This window comes from Haemaphysalis longicornis, unplaced genomic scaffold (genome assembly GCF_048455015.1).
Source record: "Haemaphysalis longicornis isolate Haplotype H1 unplaced genomic scaffold, Haemaphysalis longicornis Haplotype H1 scaffold_8, whole genome shotgun sequence".
NCBI classification, from domain to species: domain Eukaryota; kingdom Metazoa; phylum Arthropoda; class Arachnida; order Ixodida; family Ixodidae; genus Haemaphysalis; species Haemaphysalis longicornis.
In genome coordinates this window covers 132478308-132497733 of record NW_027526445.1, presented here as the reverse complement: position 1 = coordinate 132497733, position 19426 = coordinate 132478308, and the positions used below count along the sequence as shown (strand labels likewise).

At 48.9% G+C, this 19426-nt stretch overlaps 1 protein-coding gene across 3 annotated transcripts in view; it reads right to left on the bottom strand.

Annotated features, from left to right (window-relative positions):
• Window positions 1–19426, bottom strand: part of Atg2 (Autophagy-related 2) — a 114581-nt gene that overhangs the window by 1046 nt on the left and 94109 nt on the right. For 2 of the 3 annotated variants that reach the window (XM_077681366.1, XM_077681367.1), the window contains exons 35-43: window positions 16880–16981; window positions 16183–16288; window positions 12615–12801; window positions 6351–6420; window positions 6173–6255; window positions 5395–5516; window positions 4153–4307; window positions 2108–2254; window positions 1321–1591 (exon numbers count right to left, since the gene is read on the bottom strand). In XM_077681366.1, coding sequence (XP_077537492.1) covers window positions 1321–1591; window positions 2108–2254; window positions 4153–4307; window positions 5395–5516; window positions 6173–6255; window positions 6351–6420; window positions 12615–12801; window positions 16183–16288; window positions 16880–16981 — 1243 coding nt within the window. The remainder of the gene's footprint in view (window positions 1–1320; window positions 1592–2107; window positions 2255–4152; window positions 4308–5394; window positions 5517–6172; window positions 6256–6350; window positions 6421–12614; window positions 12802–16182; window positions 16289–16879; window positions 16982–19426) is intronic. The other variant, XM_077681368.1, reaches the window with a different exon arrangement.

Genomic DNA, 19426 nt, shown 5'->3' with positions numbered 1-19426 from the left:
GACAGGAAGACTCAAGTTTTTTTTTTAAAACAAAGCATAAACAGAGCAACATGTTTGGCTGCTTGAGCCATGCTTGTTCTTGAGTTTTGGGTTAAGGGGGGACGACGTGGCTTTCAACTTCGGAAAAATGACAAAAACATTTTTTTGGAAGCCGCACATTCGGCTTCTATGTTACCTATTCTGTGCGTCTGCAAAGTTTTTCCACTAAAAAGTGTTGCAAAGTGGCATGAAAAAATACCTTTTCCAGGCGCGGTGACAAAATATCAGCGCAAAACAGTGAAAAAAACGGCAATTTTCGGAGCACTGTATCTCCGCAACTGTGTTACCGGGCGTGGCCATTTTGGTATCGTTAGATCGGCCGAGCGTTCGTCTTTCCGGTTCCGCTCGTCTCTTTTATCTTTGTTCGTCCACAAACACACAAATGGCAGAAAGAGAACAATGCACAAACGAAGCTAGAAATAGATGCTGAAGCGCTATTGGCCCTCCAGTCGGGGTGCGCTAAAACGACCCTCCTGATTGGGTGTCGCTGCAGCAACGAAAGATGGCAGCCGCCTGGACTCCGTAGTGCACGTTTCTGAGTTCATTTTTGCTACTTCACTTGGCCACGTTTCTGTTCAGCCATTATCTGCTGTGGTCATCAAAATGGGGCGTTATTGCGATGGGAATGCCTGAGGTTACGAGCCAGATTACCGGAAGCGCCATGGAAAAGCTCCTTCAAGTTTAAACAAGCACAAATCATGGATAAGGTAGGCTGAGTTTCACACTCTGCGCAGTGTTTCAGTGATACGGTTAGCCCATAACAGGGCACTACATAATTAAACATTGTGTTCAGCACACATTCTCAAATCCATAATTTGTCATGTACCACTTTTAGTGGTACTTAAAGGGCCCTGCAAATGCTTTCATCCACCTCACTAAAGTGCCAACACCATCACGTGACTAACTAGCCCTTCAATCCAGCAAACACAATTAGCATGTTACCTCTGAGTGATGGCCCAACATTTAATCTATGATGGTTTCAGGGTGAGCAATGGAAGTCTTTGGGTTTGTTGGTTTGTATCACCAAAAAACAACGAAAAACAGCACTCATGTGCTCGTTGCGCCCAATTTTGAGCACTGTTTTTGCTTTGTTTTAGAGTTTAGGGCAAGGCTTCCCGACAAAGTTGTGGCAGGCGTAAGCAGCCAGCCCTGTATGGCTAAAACGAAGCCTACTGTTTCTTCCAGCTAATGAGATACAAAGGCAGTCATGCTACACACATGTCCGGCACCCAAGGAAGTCAGGCGGGAGTGGATCAAGCGGAACAGGGGCAGTGCACCCACCGGTGGCTAGAGCGGCGGCGGCGGCGGCCAAGGTGGCCGGTGTCTTGGAGGGCTGCCGCCACTTCTGGACGGCCTCCCGGCGGGCGTCGGGTCGGATCTGGTTCCGCACGCCACCCAGCACGCTGGAGGTGGCCTCGGTGGCCACGATGATGCCCGCCGCCATGGTGGGGCCCAGGTGGCGCAGCAGGCCACCCACCGCCCCGCTCACCCCCTTCTGGCGGTGCTCCTGGGAGGCCGCCTGCACCAGGGTCCGAGCTGTGCCACCCAGGCCCTGCGATGGGGGACAACCGTCACTTTGGGGAACTCTTTGGAAGGGGAACTGGCACGCGCACGTAGAATATTGGGTCTGGTCTAACACTTGCAAACCCAGTTAGTATGAGTTAAAGGTGCAGCGCATGCAGACGGCCCGGGCTGCACGCCATTCATGGCAAGATGGAGGGACCAAGCACCGGCAAAGCAGCTGTTACACTCTTGCCTAATCATGCGGTACCACAGTTGTAAGACTTCGAGTGAAAGCAGCAGATGACTTGCCACAATCACGCTCCAGTGGCTCAAGGTCATTGCGACGCGATGAACGACCTTGGCAGACATGGTGTAGCAGAGCTTTCGCTCTAATAACGTGCCGACGGGCAATAATTTGCACACACTCGCCCCTTCCGTTAACTCTTCAGGCCATGTGCTTTTCTACGAGAGGGTTCCAGTCCCCTTATCGTTCTACTCTGCCGCCTACGATGAGTGCGCTCCCACTCGTATTCACGTGCATAGAAGCATGACATCTCCTCCTCACCTCAGCCACGACGTGGTAGGCGTTGTTGACCCCCTCGCGGATGTCCAGGGGCTGGGTGCTGGGCAGCGCCCGGTGGTGGCCCCTCTGCACCTCCACCCGCAGGCTCGGACCCGGTGAGAGCATGTCATACGCCAGTTCTGCCACCCCCTGCAAGCGGCGCCACGAGCTGCTTTCACAACAGCAGACTTTTAAGCTGAATATAGCGTGGCATCTTAAAGCTGAGCTGCGACGCAGGAATCTAAACTATCGAAGAACTGTTGGAATATCAACAGCGTGCTTTTTTCCCTGTATACTTTATGGGTGAGGGTATGTACCATTTGCTGTAAATCCAAGGGGTTGATCAGGTTGACCAAACAGGTTGATCAAGGCTTATCGATGGATGTATGTGTGGACAAAATTCTGAAAATCCAGCCTCAAGAATTCCTTAAATTTATCGTGAGATGTTACATAACTCAGCACAGACTTGGTTGTACGAACTCTCCACTTGCCTTACAAATGCCTGATCCACTTATTTTATGTGGGCTGCTGCGTTAACACTGGTGTGCTGCTGTTTGACATCTCCAATGTAAAGCTCACAGGAGAAAAAAAGAAAAGAATAGAGAGGAGATAAGAAAGCTCCAGAACATGGTTTATCCTCGATGCTATTCAAGCCAATTCTTCACTTTTTTCTTGTTTACATACATACATACATACTACTGCGACGCTCGGACACAGACTTGTACATACCTGAGAGAGAGAGAGAGAGAGAGAGAGAGAGAGAGAGAGAGAGAGAGAGAGAGAGAGAGAGAGAGAGAGAGAGAGAGAGAGAGAGAGAGAGCATATTTATTGTTTTCTAGAAGAATAAAGTGGCATCCTTATTCCAAGAGGCCATTGGTGTGGGTAGCTTCTCTTGCCCTCACCACGAACTTGTGCAGGACATCAAGGGAAGAGCTGGCCAAGGCCCTCTCCGAGAACTTATAAGCGTGGAAAAGGCTGGGCTCTGTCAAGTGGACTCTGTGTACAGCCACCGACCTCATCGAAAAATGATGATGATGACGGTGGTGATGAGTGCATGTGTCATGATGATGAGCTGTGAGGTTGGAGACAAGTTCAGTGGCAAGTAGGAAGTAATGACGATTCCGGTGTTCACAATTAAAAAAAGCATGCAACATCAATGAAGATTGCTTATTTTCTTATTTTCTAAAGTTGCTTATTTTCTCCCTTTTCAAATTAAACATGCTTGGCCCAATATTTAGTACAGTTAGCTTAGGTAAACCAATATTCCCACTGCTGTGCTCTTGAATGTGCTCAGGCAGGCCATTCTTTGCCAAGAAGCTCCCACTATCAGATGAGTAAGGAGCGATAAAAGTGGTTGCTAGTTCCAGTTGTCTACAATGCAATGAAGCTCGGAGACAAAGTGAATCTAAAGTGAACAAAGTGAATGCAGGCCACAACCGCACCCTTTGTGTCAGATTTTTCTTCTATCCATAGCTCTCGTCCTGACGGAACAGTTGGCCTCCACAAATGTGGGGTTACCATCTCCGAGTTTGGAAACCTCTTCACGAATTTGCCACTTGACTGGAAGGCCTTCCAACTGGCTCTGGAACTCTGCCACATGATCCAAATGGTTGATTGATTGATTGTAGGTTTAACGCGCTGACGCAATGTAGACGGATCCGGGTTAGAGGGCTCCAGATTAATTCTGACCACCTGGGGATCTTTAACGTGCGCCGAAACCTCGTACACACGGGCGTTTTTGCTTTTCGTCTCCACCAGAAAAGTGGCAACCACGGCTGGGAATCGAACCCGCGACCTCGTGCTCAGCAGCCCAACGCCTTAGCCACTGCGGCGGGTATGATCCAAATGGCTGAATGTGACAAGTGGGGTACCACAAGCACATGACAAATTTTAGATCCAACAAATAAGAAAGCTTTCAGGAAAGAGGTACGGGTATTCTTCACACAACTGGTGTTCCTAACCAGTGATAGGAAGCAGTAAAGGGCAACACCGCACCCGGGAGCGGAAAAGGAGGAGCCAAGTTGGCCAGTTTGGGAAGTTGAGCACACCTGGACAGTCTGTACGAGCTTGTTGGTGAGCTCGAGGCAGGCCATGGCGGTGGAGACGGTGAACGAGTTGGCGCCCCGCTGGAGGCCCCGCACTATGCGGCCGTCTCGCCGGTACTGCTCCACGGGCATCCACACCAGGTCCCGCAGGCCGCTGACTGCACACAAACACCCACACGCACTTTTTGGTCAGAGGGGTGGACCTGAACAGTTGGTCACAATGACAAGAACTCTGCTAGCAGGGCATAATTCAAGCATGAAATGATACCAATGTCTTTCCACTCATGAAAATTACCTAACAGTTTGAAAATCATAGCAGTACAAGCTCTGAACAAAGGGCCTTTCCACACGCAGTCACGTCCGCTGAGAGGAGCAGAGGTGGGGGACTGTGCAGGTAATCCCGCCGAGTACGTGTCCACATGGCAATCATCATCATCATCATCATCATCATGTAGAGATTCCAGTGCGATTAAATCATTTATCCCCATTTCGGGCCGCCGTGGCCCCGGTCTGCCTTGCGTCATTTTTCCACTACAGTTAAGTGACGCAGCAGACACAAGCTGCCTGCTAATAACTGACTGAATTTACTGTTCTGCTAGTGGGGGCAATGACAAAAAAATGCCCCGATCGCCTTCACGATGCGATGCAGATTGCCCCACCACTGTTCAACATTACCAATGCATCCCAGTGTTACAGTGAAGTCGTAGTGCTTTTTCAGCAAGCAACCAGAGTGTGAAGTACTGCGTCTCACTCCATCTTCGCTGCATGAAAGCCCGGTGCTCCATTTAATTTACCAAACTCTCCTGTATAATGCGAGTCAAGCACCTCAAAACAAAAACCAAAATAAAGAACAGCTTTCCAGCAAGGTCTTTGCTCTGAACAATGCTGCACACTTCCAGCCAAAACACTACAACACACTAAGAGAAGTACACAGCCAATCTATTTCTGCTTCTTTCGTTTCTACAACCAGGCACCCTCAGCCACAGAGACCGTTTTCTAGGTTTTAGCAGCAACAGTTCGGCACATGCTGCAGGCACACTCAAACTGCACCTGAGACAAGAGATAGTTCTAGGTGAGTTTCTTTTCGAGCGCTGCCGATGAACTAGCACTCCTAGGAGCAACCAGGTAGCAATGCCTGACTAAAGAAGCACGATTATGGAGCAAACTTGTGGCGCACCTCAATGCCCACCAGTGGTGCCCTTACTCTTCTTCCCCGACTAAACATGAGCGGTGGGAGGGACTCACAGAGCTGCACAAAGGAGTGCATGGGGCCCACTCCCCCGAGCACGCTGGGCACCTGGTTCTTCTTGATGTCGTTGAGCCACTCGTTGAGCACAAAGGCCACCAGCTTCTCACTGCCCAGCAGGCTGCACAGACAAAGAAGAAAAAGAACTGCTCGTCTGGTTCACTGCAGCAGCTGAGCATCATGGTGCAAGTGAACACAAGTCAGGCAGTGGCCACACTACCTGAAGGACTGACTCGAGGGAGTCAACAGGTGGGCCTGACCATTGCTGCCGTCGTGTCAAAGGTAGGACCTCAAAAACAGGTGCCCATTTTTTTTAAATTTGGCAACAATGAAATCACGCCACCAAACTTAACGCTGCCGTGCACAAATACACTCTGCCACAGCCTGTATGGATGGATCACTGTGCTCTCCCTCACTCCACAAACTGTCTCTTTGTGGAAGATCTCTGAAGGCTACCCTCACCCGGAGCACCAAGCTGAACACCCAACTGGCAAAGCGTGTGGCCGCACTCGGTTCTTGCACACTTTACCCCTGACAGAGGACATCACAAAACAATTTCTAGGGCTGTAGCTGCACAAAGCACTGCCAGCAATGGCTGTCAATGTTCGGCCATTCGCGAAGCATCAACACTGCTCTAACTGAACACCCTGCAAGGGGGTGGGGTTTCACTTGTGCCCCCGAGGTCGCAAGAGATGGTTGTTCTACAAAGCAAATGCTTGTTGCTGGAGTTCAGCTGAAGAAGGGTAGGAGGAGAAGAGGAGGGGTGCCAGCACTCACCCCTGCCTGCAGTAGAGCCTCTTGAGGGTGATCTCGAGGCAGTTGAGCTGTCCCAGTCCCATCAGCAGGCCGGCAAGGGCACCCTGGGAGGGGAACAGGACGAGTGAAAATGGGCACCACCAACAACAACAAAGGGAAGAGGTGCAACAGAGAGGTTCTTCGGCATCACTCCACACACCTGGTCCATGGCCACCCTCTTGCCGTGGTAGTCTATCCGGATCGGGACGTCCGAGGTGAAGGCAAAGGTTCTGCAAAAGGAAAGAAACAGGGCACCACACCCCACTCAGACCAGCCACTGCTCCAGCCACAAGAAGTTCTCCCTTTCCTCTGGGTGCATTGGGGGGACTTTTACAGAAGCTCAAAAACAAGGGAGCAGTGAAACTACAAATCGATCTGGCAAGCAACCAACCATTTAGCTGGTACAAAGAATTCTAAGAGATATACTAGAAGCAAACGTGGTGCCAGTGGGTAGAGGAGCTGCCCTTCAGCTAGTGTTCTGTCATGTACCAAGTAGGAACATTTCACTTGTTCCGGGCATGGCGCATGAACAGGCTGTGGCTATCAAAAAAAACGATGTTATTGTAAAAGAATATTTCAGGTTGCTTTATTAACCCTTTGAGGGTCGAATTTTTTTTCCAAATGCGACCCCCCAGGGTCGATTTTTGTTATTGCTGATTGAAATTCTTCGGATGAATATATTTCGAGAAAAAATTACCGTATTTACTCGCATAATCCTCGCACTTTTTTTTCAGAAAAGTCAGTGCAAAGTTAGCGGTGCGAGAGTTATAGGCTCCGGAACGATCGCCGGGTGGCGCTGCACTCTCCCCGGAGGGGGAGTACGCAGGGGCGGCGGCCTATTCGGCACGTGCTTTTTTGGCTGCGCACGTGCTGCATTTCTCGCGCTAGGAAGAGGGCTGGGTAAAATTTTCTTTCGACTTATGAAAGCATACACATTAGCACGTGTCCAGCAAGTTCGGTTTACACGTAGAGTAGCTACTGGGTCCATTTTTGCCGGTGCTTGTCTTGTCGTCTGCTAGAGACGCGTCGTCTGCTACGCGCCAGTCGAACGGCCGAGCGCCCCGGCGGTTTCACGGGATAAAGAGTGCTCTTGCGAAGCAGACGCCTCCCGGCCCGCTCCACCGCGTCTGGCAAGTGCACGCGCAGCTCGCGCTGTCTCCCGCACCGCCTGAGGCATCCAGCCTCCTACTCACGAATGCGAACAAAAGGCGACCGCCGGCTGCGCGAGCCACTTAAGCCAGCACGTACCGTAAAAACCCGAATCCAAGACGACCTTTTTTTCCAAAAATGGAAACGCCAAATCGCAGGTTCGTCTTGGATTCGGGTGCGAACAAAAATCCTAAAAATAAAAAAGAGGGGCAGCGGCCGCCGCGAGTATACCTAAACTCACGAATTTATTCTCCATCGGAACAAAATAATGTGATCAGTCGCCCAACGATTTGTCTAAAAAACAAGCGCGGTCTTGGGTGCCTGAATGAGCGCGCGCGCATGTCCCTCCGTGGGAGACAGGGAGCATGCACGCATCGAGGCCGTCGAGGCTCGATGCGTGCGTGAGGCCGTCGAGGCTCGATGCGTGCGTGAACCGCGAAACCCAGCGCAAAATATACATACCGTAAACCATGCGCGGCGCGGGCAGTTCGTATGGGTTCGCAAGTACGTCTGGTTGGGAGCACTGCGGTAGAGAGTGTACCTAGCTGGTTGGTCCGCTCTGTCGTCTGCTACGGCGGTCCGCCGTGTGGATGCTCTCGCCGCTGCATCGGACCGCGGCGGACCGTGACGTAGCATCACGTGACCGTTTGGACCGCGGACTCGGTCCGTCGTGTGGATCGGCCTTTGACGTGTTGCTTTCGCTGATCGTGTTACATCGCGCCCATCGCGCTTTCAGTTGTAACTCCACTTTCGAAGCAGCGGATGCGATGTCATCCCAAAGCTACTACACAGCGTCGTTCAAGCGAAAAGTCATTGTAGTCGCGAAGGAGACAGGGAACAATCTCGCTACAGCAAGGAGGTACGGCGTTTCCGAGGCAAATGTTCGACGGTGGATGAAGGACGCTGATCGCCTGCAAAGCTGCTCCGGCACTCGGAAGGCATTTAGCGGGCCGAGAAAAGGACGGCACCCAGAACTTGAAGAGGAGTTGCTGACATTCGTTCGGAATGCAAGAAATGGCTGCATCGCCGTCACAACCGAGATGCTGCAAACAAAAGCGAGGGAAATCGCTCGGCAGCGTGGCCTTTCCGCAGCCGTGTTCAAGGCCAGCAAACATTGGGTGCAGCGGTTCATGAAGCGCTCTGGACTCTCTCTTCGACGGCGGACTTCAATTTGTCAACGCTTACCAGTCGACTTTGAAGAGAAGCTAACCAGCTTTCAACGCTACGTGATCGGACTGCGGCGCCGCCACGGCTATTGCCTGGGTCAAATAGGGAACGCGGACCAAACTCCGATCTACTTCGACATGCCCCTGACCCGAACTGTAGAGGCAGTTGGAGCCAAGCAAGTGAAAGTGAGAACGACGGGCAACGAGAAGCAACGAGTTACTGTCATGCTGGCCTGCACTGCAGATGGGAGGAGACTGCCGCCCTACATCATCTTCAGCAGGAAGACTCTTCCGAAGACGGAAGTGTTTCCTCGTGGAGCCATTATCCGCTGCAATGACAAAGGGTGGATGACGGCCGAACTGTTCGACGAGTGGATTCGGCTCGTCTGGCTTCGTCGTCCCGGAGCACTCCCGAGTCCGCGGTCCATGTTGGTCGTGGACTCCTTTAGAGGCCACACGTGCGATACCAGCAAAGCGTTGCTGGCGAACAACAAGTGCGACATGGTGGTCATCCCAGGAGGGATGACTTCCCAGTTACAGCCTCTGGATGTTTGCATTAATAAGCCTTTTAAGGACAGGGTCAGGTGCCTGTACAACGAGTGGATGCAAGAAGGTGACCACGCGCTCACTCCAACGGGCCGTCTGAAGCGCGCGTCGCTGTCTCAGCTTGTGGGGTGGATTTTGGATGCGTGGCACGGGATTCCGGACACCATGGTCGTTCGCTCGTTCCAGAAATGTGGCATTTCAAATGTGCTAGACGGGTTGGAAGATGACCTTCTCTGGCAAGAAGTCAGTGACAAGGAAGTCAGCAGCGATAGTGATTCGGAATAAACGCATGTAAGCTTTCTTTTCTTTTTTTCCAAAATTGCTTGTTGTCACTTAAGGGTTCGTCTTGCATTCGGGGTCGTCTTGGATTCGGGTTTTTACGGTATGTACAAAGAGCGGCGGGAACGCTCCTCACTAGCCCGAAACGAAAAGATGAAACTGAAAGCGAAAAAAAACCCCCACATTGTTGCATGGTCAGCTGCCACGACAGTAACAAGGCGAAAGAAGAGGATCCATTCGTTAAATTCTGCATATTCCCCGTGAAAGCGCACCAAAAGGATAGACGGTAAGCATGGATCACTGCAGTTCGAAAGGTGAAATAAGTTGACACATTTTTCTTTGTATCTGTGTGCTTTCAGTTTACATTACCCGGCTTTGAAAATGCGAACTAGTGTTCTAACGAGTCCTCCCCTCTACACTTTTTTTAATGCATGCTGCCAATGATTGTTTTCCGCTATAATAAATGAACTTCGGAGTTGTTTAGCTGGTGCCGCTCGATATCGTCCATATATAACACAATAGGTTGACATTTTGCATGGGTGAAAAAAAAATAGTTTCTAGCGATTTACCTGGCTGTAGTAGCTCTGGTCCGTCTTGTCATTGTGACTTGTGTTGTGGACGCGATTGCTGCGTTGTTCGCTTTTTTCCCACATTTAGAAATACTGGTAATTAAAAGAGGTATACACCAAATTCTGTATATTATAGTAATTAAAAGTTATACGCCACAAGCTGTTCTGTTGTTTCCGCGAACTGTCACGCTAACCCATACTTGTACTCCAAGCGGGTGACTAACATTGCGAACAAAAATTTCTTCAAGGACAAGTAAAATGGAAATGCGGCGCTGTCAGCGCACCCCTTAATTAGCGTGTGCCTTTCTAATGCGTTTTTATAAGATGCAGCTGATTGTTTCAAGAGTAAGAAATAACCTATTAACCATAATCAATCACGTTTATCTTACATTTCTTGCACGCGTCAGTGTTTCTGCAGTCCAGAAAGTCCGGATGTCAGAAGCGCGAGCACGCGAAGGGAGTAACAAACAAGAGAAAAGTACGCTGTGACCAGCTGAACAGCTGTCGCCTTGCAGAAGAAAAGAGCAATCGACGACCGCCGAACAACACGTTTTCCCCCTTAAAATCGTCGGGGCAGTCTGCCGGTCGAGCGGCGGGAAGCAGGCAGGGAAATCTGTAGCAGACGACAAGACAAACGTCGACAAAAATGAACTCAGTAACTACTCTACGTTTAAACCTAACTTGCTGGACACGTGCTAATGTGTATGCTTTCATAAGGCGAAAGAAAATTTTACCCAGCCCTCTTCCTAACGCGAGAAATGCAGCACGCGCGCAGCGAAAAAAGCACGTGCCGAATAGGCCGCTGCCCCGGCGTACTCCCCCTCCGGGGAGAGGGCAGCGCTTCCCTCGCCCGGCAAACTTTAGCTTCGCCTCCCTATGCGGGGAAAAAAAAAATCCGGTGCACAGTGTTGCCAATTTGCCTTATGCCAGTCCCGCTAAATGTAGCGGTCGTTTTTTGTATAGGTAAGCTCAGTGTTGCCAACAGCAGCTATTTCTTTTTATTTTATTATTTACAACGTAAACAGTCTCCCGTCGATCAGCGATCATGAAATTGCCGCCTTTGCTTTCTGGTGCGCGCCCTATCTCGTCGTCGTATGTGCGTGCCCTACTCCAGTAACGCACGTTGAAGTCGGTGACGCCGAAGTGCCTGCCTGCGGCACGGTTGCCGTGTTCGATTGCGTACTCTTTCGCTTTCAATTTGAAAGCGGCAGTGTAGCTGGCGTTCCTCCCGGCACCAAGCACAAAACAACTAGATCAAAAAGTTCTCAAAACGGCAGCAAGCTATCCACCACTGACGCGAGTGACTCACTGACTGCTGCCGCTCAACGGCGGGACCACGACGGCGACACGACAGCGGGCTGCGCGAACACCGTCTAGTTGCGCGCACGCGAAACATGCGCGAAACCGGCTCAAGTACAGTGCGAGTAGCGTGTTAGGGCGCCTGTTAGGGAGTAGCCATGCAGGTTGTTAGGGCGCCTGGATGGCCTTGGATACACAGCGCTCTCCGCCGAACGGAGAGGCGGCGGGGGAGGGCGCGCGTTGAAGAGCGCGTGCACCATGCGGGTTTCGCAAGCAGGCAACTTTCGCCACTGCAAAGTTGGCGGTGCGAGGATTATGCGAGGAACCAAAAAATTCAAGTTTTGGTGGTTCACATTAGGGGTGCAAGGATTACGCGAGTGCGAGGATTACGCGAGTAAATACGGTATTGTAATTTTTTTAGGGTGACCATAAACTGACAAAAAAATTGTTTGTTTTGTTACATACATGTGGTTTATTCATGAGTAACACAAGAAAAATTCAAAATAAAAACAAGACAGTAACAAGCCGGCACCTTTTGGGTGAATAAAAATCGGATAGACATCAGTTTCGCGGCCGCAAAAAGCGGGAAGCACCTGGAGGACAATACCAAAACCAGCCGCTACGCATGCGTGCGCGTGCTGCCGGAAGTGCGAGCGATAGACGTCGCACCGTTCCTATAAAATACAAAAAAAAAAAAAAAAAAAAAGCGTGATCAGTTTCGCCGGTGCCCTTGGTCTGTGGCAGGCGCAAGAAGCGAGAGGCGCACGGTTGGCGATACCCAGCGCACCCCCTCGTTACCGGATGCGCAAGCGACAGCCAGCGCGCCGCTGAAGTAAATCATAAAAAAAATAAAAAGAAGAGCCATCGGCGCAAGAAAATAATTTGACCTATTTCCGCAGTGTGGCAGCACATGCCAAGCAAGAGAAGTTGGCGAAAAAGGCGCACTTTTTACACATACAAGCGATGACGTACATATACGTCATTGACCATTTTGAAGGTGTTTGCAGAGTACGCATATGTACGTCTGTAACCCTGAAAGGGTTAACAGAAAAGTGGAGCTTAAAGACATTTATTTGTCAGGAATTATTTGGAAGCTTTATGCAAGACGAACAACAGCGAAAAATGTTAGTTTTTTGATATAGTTAATTTCCACTTCAACAGCGAAAAGAAGCCACGTTCTAGCCAAGCAAGTACCCATGATGGCATGCAAAAGCAGTGACAGATTTCCCTATAGCATATATTGGCACGAAACTTTTGGTACAAAGCACCACAAGAAAAGCATGTCTTCTTTGTGACTGCAACCTGCCAGGAGGCATAGCCACTTTTCTAATGCATTCTAATGCATTCGGTCACCTTTCACAAAACGCCGCAGGTTTCTTTCTTTCTTTTTCTTTTTCTTTTTTTTTTACCACTCACCTAATGTACAATGGGGGCGGGCCTCCCGAACTGCTGGTGGAACTCGGTGGTGGAGAGACAGGGACCTCGTCGCCCGCAAACGCCACGTGCCGGGCGCCAGAGGCCCCCGACGACGCCTGGTTGTTCGAAGTGCCCGCAGCTGACGGAGAAGGAGACAACGTGGCGGTGGCGGCAATGTCATCACTAACTGCGTCAAAGAGAGGTTGATTTCTTCCCATTAACCCTTTCGTTACTGTGCTATAGGCGATCGGACATGTACTTCCGACGATTTCAAACCTCTCGTGAAAACTCAAAATGACAACTTGCAGACAATTACCGCCATCTTGCTTATTCACGGGCAACTCCTGCTTCAGTTTCAGTTTCGTATGTTTACATATCATGTGAGGAGGCCACGGTGCGAGCGAAATTCGAACCCAAGGCAGCTACGACTCGGGCCAGACTGGCGTCCACTTCACACCGAGCTCCGCAAAGGCTGTCGACCTTCGCAGGGACTTCGGCAATTGCCACTGCCAATTTTTCTTACCCCAGGAGCAGTGACGACTCCAGCAACAACGTGGGATCTTGAGGTTTTAGCTCCGATAATGAAGCATATATTTGAGTACAGCAAGGACACGCCCCTTTTTTGCTCCCGGATCGTCTACAGCACCAGCCGGAAAGGATGGAAGAGACAAGGAATTGCAAAATCGTCTACGAAAAACAAAGGCACAAAGCGGGACGAATGCTTTCTGCTCCACTTGCAATGTTTCTCTTTGCTTTCTGCTGTTGCGGGACTGTTTCGCTAAATCGCGCGGGCGTCAAGGCAGCTAGGTTGACGGGCCTTCAAACATCCAGAACATGATGCACACGATTGATGTGTATATTGGGTGATAGCTAGGGAACCTAGGAAGAACTTGTACATTTCACATTTCCTAAAATAATTTTATGGCTTAGTACAATAGCTTACTGCTGTTGTGCTTATACTTATTTTTATGCATTTTATTGTGATTAGTTGGCAACTAAACTCTGAATAATTGTAGCTCTCACAAACTATTGTTATGCATTAGCAAGGGCAAACTATTAACGATATTTTCATGTATAACAATGCTGAACACGTCCAGTTTCTATTGAGTGATTGCGGGTTCAACGTGCCGATGCAACGCAGGCGATGAGGCACGCCGTAGTGGAGGGCTCCAGATTAATTTTGACCATCTGGGGATCTTTTAAAGGAGCACTGACACGAAAATTTTATGTTACACTTTTATTGCTTTTATCGATGCTTAATGGTCTCGCGAACCTGAAACAGCACTTCAAATACTTCAGCGCGCGATTGTTAATTTCTTGACGTGCACAGCAGTACGAGTTCCCCTGAAAAATTCAGAAGAAAACAAAGAAGAAAGAAGTGACCCACATTGTTGCTGACAGTCATTTGGTACTCACCGCTTTGTAGAATGCTCAATGATGCCTACCCCCACTAGAGCTGTACAGTTTTCCGGACTAGCTTTTAAGACATGGAAATAGTTTCTTGTATCCCCTTACTCAAATCGTAAGGAGGCTACCCTGCACTGACTGGCATGTGACACCTTTCACAGCACAGGGACTTTGAAAGCAAGAGTGCAGGCCCTACAGATTGAGACTGAGTTTTACATTTCATGATCTGCTCTCAAAAAACTGTTTGCCCTGCACTGGACTTCCAAATTGACCAAAAAGAAAAAACAATAACTTTGTATTGTTGCACCTGGTTAGCAGAAATTAAGTGGAAGAAATAGATGTGAGCAGGGCATGTAATGCGAAGGCAAGATAACCGTTGGTCATTAAGGGTAACAGAGCGGATCCCTAGAGAAGGCAAGCGTAGCAGGGGGCGGCAGAAAGTTAGATGGGCAGACGAGATCAAGAAGTTTGCGGAGATAAATTGGTCACAGTTAGGACAGGACCGGGGTAATTGGAGATCAATGGGAGAGGCCTTTGCCCTGCAGTGGAATTAGAGACGATGACGACGACGACGTTCCACGAGCCTTTCTCATCCTGTAGCAGCGACCTGAACAGCGCAAGTTCCTCCTGCCTGGCCCCACTGCCAATTACTGCCAGCTTCGACTGATAGACCAAATTTGGCAGAACGCTGCACACATGCACATAAGCAAGAAAAAAAAAATTCCTCGGTCACTTAAATCTGCTTACATGATTTTAAGGCAAAAGCCAGAGATTATTGAAGAGTCCTTTACTGATACATCACTTTTGTATCTCTTTCTTCACTTCATTTCTTCATTTTTTTTTTACACGAATTCCTCAAACAGGCAGACAGCTGCAACTGACGTGTCAGCTCCTCCCCCCAACAGTCAGAGCTCTCCTCTAAGTGCACCTGCTTATGCATGTGCTGTTTAGCAAACTTTTCGCAGCGCCTGAATCAGGCTAATTCTAGTTGTATTCGAACACGGTGCCTGGTCAGCGCTGTGGTTAACACACTTGGCTCTGCTGTGCAGGCAATCCGGGTTCAAATCCCCCACAAACCCAAATGCATTTCCCCCCTTTACATTGCGGTACCATCCGAATTGATGGACAATGGCGGTTAGAGGCCCTTTTTGCGCTTGATGAGACACCCAAGTTTCTATGGGCAGAGTGGCCTTAGCTTTTTCTTTTTTTATTTTTTTAGTAACCTATTTTAATGAAACTGCACACTATTACGAAGTTTCTTGTGCTCATTTCAAATCTACAATTAGATTTTTTGCATGTCGATTATTTTTTTAGATAAATGATCAAATGCCATTATTTTGGGTCACAATTACAAAATAACTGTCATACAGGATGGTGATTACCCCGTGGCTAGGCATACGAATGACTAAACAATACAATGGTGGAAAAGCTTTTTCGATTCAGCTATTTCTGGTCGATTGATTCATTGTAGAGTTCAAAGCGCCGATGCAACGCAGGCGATGAGGCCCTCCACTATGGCGCTGCAGATTAATTTTGACCACCTGCAGGGGATCTTGCAGGTACACACGGGCATTTTTGCTTTTCACTTCCATCAGAAAAGCGGCCGCCGCGACTGGGAATCGAACCCGCGTCCTCATGCTCAGCAGCGCAATGTCTCAGCCACTGAGCCACCGCGGCAGGTAGCTATTTTTGGTCATTTTACAACACACTGAACTCGACTCCTCCTGCGCTCTGCCACAAATGGCTCACACGTGTGGTTTCAATTGAACACAATAATAATTTTCCAAAGCCTCCATTTGAAAAATTTGTTTCCAACATTGTATTCTCCACACATTAGGTATCAGAAGCAAAAAAAAAATTACACGTGTACCTGCTCTGGGTGCCGAGATATCCGAGGGCAGAATGCTAGCTTCGCATTGCCAGCAAAGTGTTGGTGGCTTCATCGAATTGTGCATGGATTGAGCTGTAGAGTACACTTTAAAATGCTATTTACAACAAAATATGGTGCCTTTTGATGAGGAAATCTGCAGACTGATAGAAAAATGACCGTGGATGCCGAAAATGCCATTTTTCAAAAAACGATCTTTCGACTGTTTTTCCGCCCCAAAGACCCATCTGCCCCTTTAAGAAGCACATGGCTCAGTGGGTTGTGTGTGCTCACCATTCGACCTTGCAAACTCCGGGAAGTCGGCGGGTGGCGAAGACGGAGAAGTGGGAGAGTTTGACGAGATGCTCGTGAAGAACTCGTAGAGGAAGAGCAGGGCATCCTAGAAGGGAGAGAAGATGCTGCGTGAGCAATACTTATCCCTGGTACTCAGTGCTAAGCCTCCCTAGAGTACAAGCACGCCCCAAGCTGCAGTGAATGGGAAAAAAACAGAAGTACGTATTTTTGAAGAGAAAGAAATTACTCAAAGTTCAATATCATTCTATGCTGCAATCATTCAAGCCGCGACAGCACACACATCAGATCACAGTGTGATGGACAGCAGATTTGAAAACAAGCGTTCAATGGAACAATAACAAGGCGCGGTGCTATGGATGCTGGTTTTGCACACGTAAATGAACACGCGACTCCAACTAAGCTACCAAGGCCAAGGCAATCATTAAGCCTAGCATCGCTGAAGTATGCTGAAGAACCCCGGCCCAGCTTGGTCAGCCTCAGTGCAGTTCTCTTTCTACTGGAGTCACGTACACACTTGCAGGAGGTCAGAGTGTGTGTGCTAGTGCCACGTGTGATGCAAGGCGATCCACCCGTTGTGGGTTCCGGCCAGTACCGCGGCTCATACCGAAGCATCACCAGTGTGCCCCCTGCTTTCCTCTTTCTCCTCCCTCAAGACGAGAGGGCTGGCAAGCAGTACCTGGTCGATGTTGAGCCTGAGCGGCTTGAGGGTGACCCTCATGCAGCACTCCTGGGAGGAAAGCTTGGGATCCGGCCGGATGTGCAGCAGCTTCACCATCACCTGCGCAGGGCAAGCCACACTCGGTCACCCAACAACCCAGGATTGTTTGAATCTTTTTTGGCTTTGTGCACAAACCAGACTTGCCCCGGCCTCCCTGAGATGCAACTTTCATGCGTCTTTCATGTGTTTTGCTATTGCATCTGGAATCTTCAAACTTGTCACGGACTATATGTGAGGTGGCCCCACTTTAGTTCAGCCAGGCCTTTCAATTTGCAGTGCATTTGCCAAAAAAAAAAAAACGAAGCTTAGCGCGTATTACAGTATTGAAGGGCAGTGTTGAAGCAATGAATGGGTACCTCCACAACATATCTCGCACCAGAATGTCTGCAGTGGTGAATATATTGCGTTCAGTGATGGTGAGGTGCATGTACAAGTAACAACAATTGGAGTACCATCCTTAAAAATCGTTCATGCGTGCCTAGTGACGACCAGGAAAAGTGCTTTTACGCCACCACACACGCAGGCAACAATTTCTTTCTCACTGACATACCACAATAGCCCAAGGTGACGCAGTTTAAAGTGATTTTTAATAAAGTCTTGCACATCAACGCAGGCCAGCAGAGCACAATTCCATAAAATCTTGGGACAGGGCTGCTGCACATTGTTAGGAATGCAGCAAGGTGTGCATTTTCAACCACTCACTGCTCCAACAAATCCAATTTGGACACACAGGACTGTGCACAACACGCATATTGGGGACTTTGAAAAAAGAGGCAACAACTCGTGGTGCACTTTGTCTGACTGGCCGAAGATGTCGCTAGGGCTATTGCCGCTATTTGACAGGAAAGGACCATTGAACACTCCCCTTGGTCCCCTCCCCTCCCCCGGTTTGGTCAAAACAAAGTTTCTTCATCATCACTCGTGGTGCACTATCTAAGCACGTACTCAACTGCAGAGCTATGGCAACATTGAGGGCAGCAATACTACTGATTGCCAGGGCAATGCACTAATGATGAACATGTACCACAGGGCGAGTGTATGAATCTTTTCACCCATGTGGGTACAGTGAAACCTATATACACTCAAACCTTGCTATAACGTAACGGGATTGAACGAAATAATGGATATAACGAAGTAAATGAAATCCCCCTTGAAATCTTCATAGAGAACCTTGCATAGAGAACCTCGTAACGAAGTAAAAAGACCTGTCAATGGATATAACAAGCAATATTACCGTATTTCCGCGTGTATAACCCGCAACAAAAATGCGAAAATTTCAGTGGCAAAGTAGAGGTGCGGGTAATATGCAGGGTTTTTCCTTTAGTGCAGCTTCATGGCAATGTGCGTTGTGCCTGAAGCTCCTACGCAGTAACACTGACTAAGCCTTCCATAGCTCTAGCGAGAGCAGTGACACTGAGTGAATTGTGACTTTCGCCTTGCAGCGAGTGTATTCTATGGCTAAATATACGCTTTTTCTGTCTACATAGTATGCGATGTGTTGTTCGAGAAGTAGCTTTGGTGCAGCCTTTCCTGAATCAAATGTACAGGCAATAAGCGAGAAATTTTTTTTTCTTTTCCGGCTGGCAGAAAGTGTGAAAATATGGTAGTCTTCCCTACAAACAAACAAACAAACACAAACACAAACACAAACACAAACACACACACACACACACACACACTTACACTCATTGCGGTGCGTGAAGGGCTTTGCAAAGTTCCCCACTCGTTCGGCGCTGCTGTTTTAAAACACCCACGTCGACATGCGCGGCTGAACCAGTCATCCTCCTCGCTCAGCTAGCAGGGCAGAGCAACATGGCTCTCTCAATGTCGATGCCGAAGTGCTATTGTCGCAGATATCAGCCGACAAGCTGACGCAAACGGCGACGAAAACGCCGTGGTCTATTATGCCCACGTGTTTGACGTGCTAGTGTCGTCGTACGCACTTGATGCGCTTGAACTTCTACATCGTTTCTTCAGTGCCCATGGCGATAGCGAAAACGGCATCAACCATTGATGCCGTTTTTGCTGTCCCCATAACCACAGATGAAACTTCCTTTTCAGCGGTGCCCACCGCTGAAAAGGAAGTCTTTGGCTTGCGATGTCCGAAACAAAGGAGCACCACAGACTTTTTTTCTAGCTGTGTCTAGCGGACAATAAACTAGGCAGTGTGCGCATTGAGCAAGCCAAATATTTGTCTTCTAATCAATTTCCTTCGCATGTGTGGTTGCGTAGAAGTACAGTGGGCTGCGAGGCGATTTCCTTCTTTGCATGCTTATAGGTGTGCATCCAACTGAGTATACATTGTCGTAAGCTGTTATAACTGATATAACAAAATATTGGACATAACAAAATAATTGCAGCTCCCCTTCAACTTCGTTATAACGAGGTTTGAGTGTATACGTAACCAACACATATACGGTTCCTCCACATACGTATCTGTGAAAAGGCGCGATTTTGTTTCCCATTTGCGAGAGAAACAACAACTGTCACATTGTGGGGTAGTTT